We start from the raw sequence: 5,762 nt of genomic DNA, 5'->3' as shown, positions 1-5,762 counted from the left end.
CCGCTTAGCCGCACCCAGGACCGGAGCACCATCGACACCCTCCTCACCGACCTTCGATCGATGGCCTTCCGCATGGCGCCCCCGCTTCCGCCACCACCGCCGGAACCTGATTAGGCTGGACCCATCCGTGGCGGTTTTTTTGTGTGTGTTCTTTTGTTCTTAGGGCTTGTTGAGCTGTGCCCTCAGCATTAACCCCTTTGGTACCGTGCGTTCTGTGCGGCTGTGACTTTGAGTGTGTGTTTGTGTGTGTGTGTGTGTGTGAACTCTGTTGGCTGTTTGATTCGGGCGGTTTACTTTATCTATAAAGCGGGGCGAAAGCCTTTTTTGGTGATATGCTCTTTTCGGGCTTCCTTCCTTGCTAAGGTCAGGTTCTTCAGTCTTTGTTTGCCAAAATAAGAAAAGATTCTTCAGTCTTCAGTTCTTCACCATGAGTTAGCGCTTCTATGTTTTGTACCCAGACACTGACAGCCTGAGTAAGTTCCCTGCACAATTTAAAATAAAATTGGCATGGTGATAATTCAGTAGACAGGAACAATCTATCTGCAATATACGACAGCATCAACTAAGGCACTTGTGCCTGCATTGCTACTGAGGTTACCATGAGATGGACACCAAAATTTCAGTTGAAATGTTCTTTCTGGACTCAGCTTCGGATAATTTTTTCTACAGAAAAACACTTTCTTAAAAGGTACGGTGACTCATAATAGCGTCTTTAAAAGTTCAAAGTACAGCACCTATTCTTTTCGTTAGTGTCTTCATGCTCGTCCACCACCACGGCCCCTTTTCCTGCACATACAGAAACAAGTTCTAATGAATTTTTGTGTGAATTCACATAAGTACTAGTTATAACAAAGTTTGCATGCATCATCAAGTCCATTTCCCGGTATATATACACCCAACCAAGTCTGTTTTCCTGGCCATATAATAAGTCTCTGTACCATGCCTTTAAAAAGGCCATTGAAATATGAGCTCTTTTACAGTACCCTTAAATCAACACAGACCGTCCGTTTTCTTTAATCCGACGGATGTTGCTTATTGGTACTCCAGCGCAGAGTGTTAGGGAGTACTAGTACCAAGTGTTAAGGAGTACCTCCAGTTCAAGGGTAAAAACGTGACAGCAGATACATAAAAACAGAAAACGTAACAGAAGATGACAAATAACGTGCGCCTAATATTCAGATCGAACAGTTACCTTGAAGATCCTCAAAAAAAAAAAAGAACAGTTACCTTGAAGGATCTGATTTCTTTTAGGAATACACCGTTTATTTTTTGCGAATAGGAATAAAAGATTTGACTGGATATTGTTTCTACGTGCTTGAACGGCTGCTCGTATGGATTCAATGCACAAGAACTACATGCATCTGCCGGCGTTCTGTTCTTTTTTGCAAGTTCGTCGTTTTCAATCTACGAAGTTCTTACTAACACTCAAGTATCTATATCGGATTTTTGTTCAAATTAAGGACCAATCTCAGCAGTCGAAAATATGCACACATGGAGAAAGGGGTCAAGACGGACGATGAGATATCAAATGCACAAGATCGATGTTACAGAGGTGGAATTGCCTCATACATCAGCAGCGCTACGAGCGAAGTGGAGAAACCATCGGCGGTGTGGCGGCCGAGCATCAGGAAGATAGTTAGACCTGCGAAGAGGATGACTGGTGCGCTGAAGGAAGGGCAGGTCAGCAGTTGAGATGGATACGGGGAAGATCACTTGACGGCGTTCCAAGGGGAGAGCCGCGTGATTGTATCAAAGGATTTTTTTTCATCGACAACGAAATAGACTGGAAGATTTATTAATAAAAAGATTTATTTTGGGAAAATTTTATAGCAACACAAAAGGTCCATAATACCCCTTAGAATCGATGGTTGGATTTAATTGGTACTCCCTGTTCTATTTTGGAGTACCAGGGTACCGTAAAAGAGCTCTGAAATATACTGGACCAGTAGGATTTTTGTTTCATTTGGCTAATTACAGATACAGAAACCTACAGCTACGATTTCAATGCTCCAATTGAATCAGGACTGCTGGCGCTGCATGCCTGTATGATTCTAGCAAAGGTGCACTTAACAAACTGAATCTTATACAATCATACATACCCGCAAGTCGAGGTCCTGACATTCTTGTTGCTGAGGCTCTTCACTTTGCTGCACACGTACTCAACACTCTCACTGAGAGTAGCCTTCCTGTCCTCTTTGAAATTCCAAAGCTGGGCTACAATGGTTCTGTCACTCAGCTTGCCACATTCCTTTAACTCCAAGAAACTATTCACCAAAGCCTTCACCAAAGCCTTGTAAGACTCTTCCCCCCACGTAGCCCGCAGCTCTTGTAGCTTAACGTCATCGTCATTAATAGTCTCCTAATCACACAAGTAGCGATGTAGCACATAACTTGTCACCTCCAAGAACCGGTGGACCATAAGCTATGGTCTGTACAAGAACTCAGCGTACCTCAGAAATGCCTCCAGTTGTGTCACACTTGAAGGGATACCACTCTGGGTTCATGAGCTGCTCCTGCCAAAATTTGCACAGCCGAGAAGCTTCCGCCTCGGCTTCTTTGCGGAGAAACTTCCGAAGGCATGCCAGTAGGAATGGCCTCTCACTCAACTGCCCCATGTACTTTACGGTGATATTCTGTCTACCAACACCACCCATATCAAGAAATCCCTGGACATCAACTTATAATGTCAATTTTCATTTCATAATCTTCCGCATGGTGTGACAGGAATGCGTGTAGTATCTAATATTGATAAGAGGGTGAAAATGATTATGGATATGACTGAACCTTGATGAGCTCAGCGTTGATATTTGAAGTTTCTTCTCTAACATCGCGAAGCTCAGCACTCAAACCTTGTTCATGACTGTTCATAACACACAGAATTTCCGCAGCCTCATGCTCCTCAGCATCTTCACCAGCATGTCCCTCAGATTGCCGTTTTCTTTTCTGCACTGATGTTATTTGCACCTGCTTTTATAGTGATGTAGCGGGGTAAGTATGGCAGAATAGGAAAAGCAAGAGAATGGCCGGAAAATACACAGGAGCTCCTGGGTGCTCCACACCCCTATACCACACCCCTATACGAATATTAAATGTAAAAAATACCAAAAAAAAAGAAACTGAAATTTGGGGATATCAAACCTGGTTTCTCAATCTACTCCCGTGTGAAATTTCATGAAAAATACCAGAAAACGTATCCGTGGCGAAGGAAATACTGTCCGAACAAAAATCTATCCAAACAGTTTTTTTTTCTATACATAGGAAATTTTTGTCTTTTTTGCCACGAATACATTTCCTGGTATTTTTTCACGAAATTTCACACGGGAGCAGATCGGGAACCCAGGTTTGATATCCCAAAATCTCAGTTTTTTTTTCAAATTTCTCGGTATTTTTTTTGAATTTAATGTTCGTATAGGGGTGTGGAGCACCCGGGTGCTACAAATCCGCTTCCGAGAATGGCCACTCATTATACTAGTCTAGCAATGAGTGACCCAAAATGCACTCATTTTTTTACAGTACTTCACATAAATATGCAACAAGATGATAATTGCAATCAGTAAAATGAAGAACACTTCTAAAAGAGCATAGACACGATCAGACGAGGGAGCCAACAAGGCATAAAAGTGCAACTCAAAATGTGCAGAATAATTGCTTTGCAAAATAGTTTTGCTGTAATTAGATGAGCAGAACTATCTTGCAAAGGATCTATAAACATTCATGGCATCACATTCTTCCTAAGCAGTAAAGACCAGTAACACACTATCCCAGTAACACACTTATCCTTAGAATTATCACATTCACAGATAAGCATTTACTTACCCTTCCAGACTGGTTATGCTCACGACCACTTCCCTGTGCCGGCGTATCGCTTGCCTCACTTGCTTGGAGCTTTCTCTTTAGAGATTGAATCTCTGCTTCCAGCTCTTCATTCCTTTTAACGAGCTCCTCCTTCGCAGCGATAAGTTGAAGCCTTGCTGTCCATGATATTATCAAAAGTGGTAAGAATGATGCCACGGTTTTCTTATCACTAGTGCAAGTGCAATGCACGTTTCGACCAATGCACAGTTTTGTTTGCGTGTGACAGGAGATTTGTAAACAATGCGAGTAATTACAGATTGGTAGGATTGACTGGTAACCATTGGGGGGCTTCAGATAACAGATAACTGATTGTAATAAACATCATTGGAGCAACGTTGGCTGTTCGATTTGATGGCTAGGATTAAAGTGTTGCCTTCAGAGAAATGGCGTTTAAAAAAAGCCAACAAAATCCGTTATTATAGCGCAAACAACATATGAGGATGATCCTAAGCAAACAGAGCAGCGGTTACCCTTATGTTCTTGCTCCACCTTCTCCTTTTCTTCGAGGAGTCCGTGAAGCGCGGTGTGGATGCCGGTGTATTCATGGCTGCAGTATTCGTGGTAGTTCATCTTGGAGCAAACATATGAACCGAGTCCGGAGAGGCGCGCAAGCCAGCCACCACTTGCATCTCCGGCCTCTGCCATGAGCGCCGATAGTCTGCAGGTGCAGGGGCATAGTACCATGGCAAAGATTAATTCGAGTTTTATCCACTGGATAGAGTGGAAATCGACTGCCTCGCTTCAGTAAATGACCAAACGCGGGAACCCCGAAGATTCCTAGTGAAAAGAGGGGGGAAATGCGGGTTCTTGCAATTTTTTCAAGGGAGGTGGGGAAAGGGTTAGGGCTTCCGTACCAAGAGAGGAAATCAGCCCAGTGGAGAGAGGCCGCGTGGCTTCGCCGGAAGGACGGACGCTCCTGCTTCTTATCCTGCTTCTTCTACGGCGCCGGGACGGAGAGAGTATGATTGATTGCTCACTGCATTGTGCGTTTGGTACTCTCTGCTCAGAGTTCAGTTCTTGTTTCTCTCCTGACGGAGAAGAGGAGGGGAAGGAAAGACGAGGGAGGGGCGCGTGCCTGTAAACGTGGGGTGAGCTTCCGGCTCGCCGTCTTCCCGGAAGTGGCGCTCGTTGGTGACCCACATGTCAGTCGGAGAAACAGCTGGCAGCCTCGGATGTTGTTTTCTTTTCTCACGAAAAAAGACCGGACGAGTCTAGCCAGCGGCCCGGCTGCTCGCTAGCCGTCGCGAGCGGCCAGCCTAAAATGAAAATTTTTGATCCCTAATCAATAAAGGGTAGTAATTTGTCCCTTTAATTGATAAAAAATTAATTATATTTTAAAGAAAGTACCACATAAACAGAAAAGTATTAATAAATATTCATGTGAAGCGAACGCATTTAATTTGAGTTTCTAAATTTTTAAATCGCGTATCGCATTTAAGATTCGTTTTCACCGTTGAAACCCTCGTGACGTGCTCTTCGAATCTAGATCTCGCATGGGTATGTTCCGACGAACTTTTTTATGTGCAATTTAGTCTTCGTTTGGTGCAACTAGTTGACCGTCGATGTGCAAATTTTCCCTCTAACCGTGGACATGCAGTTTTCACTGATGGCACCACCCCATACTACTCCCTAACAGTGAAATGTACAATTTCGCCTACTGCCCCGGCTAACTACCCTGGCTAACTGCTTGTACGTGTGCACAACCCCCACTGCCGCGTGCGAGGGACTATCCCATAAGAGTGTGCCAACCTGCAGTCTGTGTGTGAGCAACTATGCCGGCCAGAGTGTTCAACTCCGCAGTCGCGCGTGAGCAGCTGCCCCATTGTGCATGTGCAACCCTCGCAGCATTGTGTGTGCGACTATGCGGACGAGAGTGTACAACTCTACAGCCACACATGTGCGACTAT

General features: G+C 44.3%; 1 protein-coding gene across 3 annotated transcripts; it reads right to left on the bottom strand.

Moving 5' to 3' along the window:
• Nucleotides 1-558: 558 nt before the first annotated feature.
• Nucleotides 559-4,918, bottom strand: LOC109770386 (factor of DNA methylation 1). Of its 3 annotated transcripts, XM_045234939.2 has the most exons (8): nt 4,710-4,918; nt 4,326-4,513; nt 3,817-3,971; nt 2,785-2,967; nt 2,451-2,666; nt 2,100-2,359; nt 735-786; nt 618-663 (listed from the first exon to the last, which is right to left on the bottom strand). In XM_045234939.2, exons 2-7 carry the CDS (start codon nt 4,498-4,500, stop codon nt 756-758), a joined length of 1,020 nt encoding a protein of 339 aa, XP_045090874.1. In that variant the 5' UTR covers nt 4,501-4,513; nt 4,710-4,918; the 3' UTR covers nt 618-663; nt 735-755. The 3 variants fall into 3 exon arrangements, with proteins under 3 accessions (XP_040260197.1, XP_020184681.2, XP_045090874.1); XM_040404263.2 differs by having other exon boundaries at nt 559-786; XM_020329092.4 differs by having other exon boundaries at nt 559-786; nt 2,785-2,964.
• Between the last annotated feature and the right edge of the window lie 844 nt (nt 4,919-5,762).

The sequence above is a fragment of the Aegilops tauschii genome, chromosome 3, assembly GCF_002575655.3.
Source record: "Aegilops tauschii subsp. strangulata cultivar AL8/78 chromosome 3, Aet v6.0, whole genome shotgun sequence".
Classification (NCBI taxonomy): domain Eukaryota; kingdom Viridiplantae; phylum Streptophyta; class Magnoliopsida; order Poales; family Poaceae; genus Aegilops; species Aegilops tauschii.
This window is presented reverse-complemented; position numbering and strand designations above follow the sequence as displayed.

Excerpts from the sequence above, each read along its gene's own strand:
- LOC109770386 (XM_040404263.2), bottom strand. The coding sequence starts at position 4,500 with ATGGCAGAGGCCGGAGATGCAAGTGGTGGCTGGCTTGCGCGCCTCTCC. Across the intron at positions 3,972-4,325 it reads GGTGGAGCAAGAACATAAGG|CAAGGCTTCAACTTATCGCT; the intron begins GTAACCGCTGCT and ends TATCATGGACAG. Across the intron at positions 2,667-2,784 it reads TCAACGCTGAGCTCATCAAG|GGATTTCTTGATATGGGTGG; the intron begins GTTCAGTCATAT and ends GTTGATGTCCAG.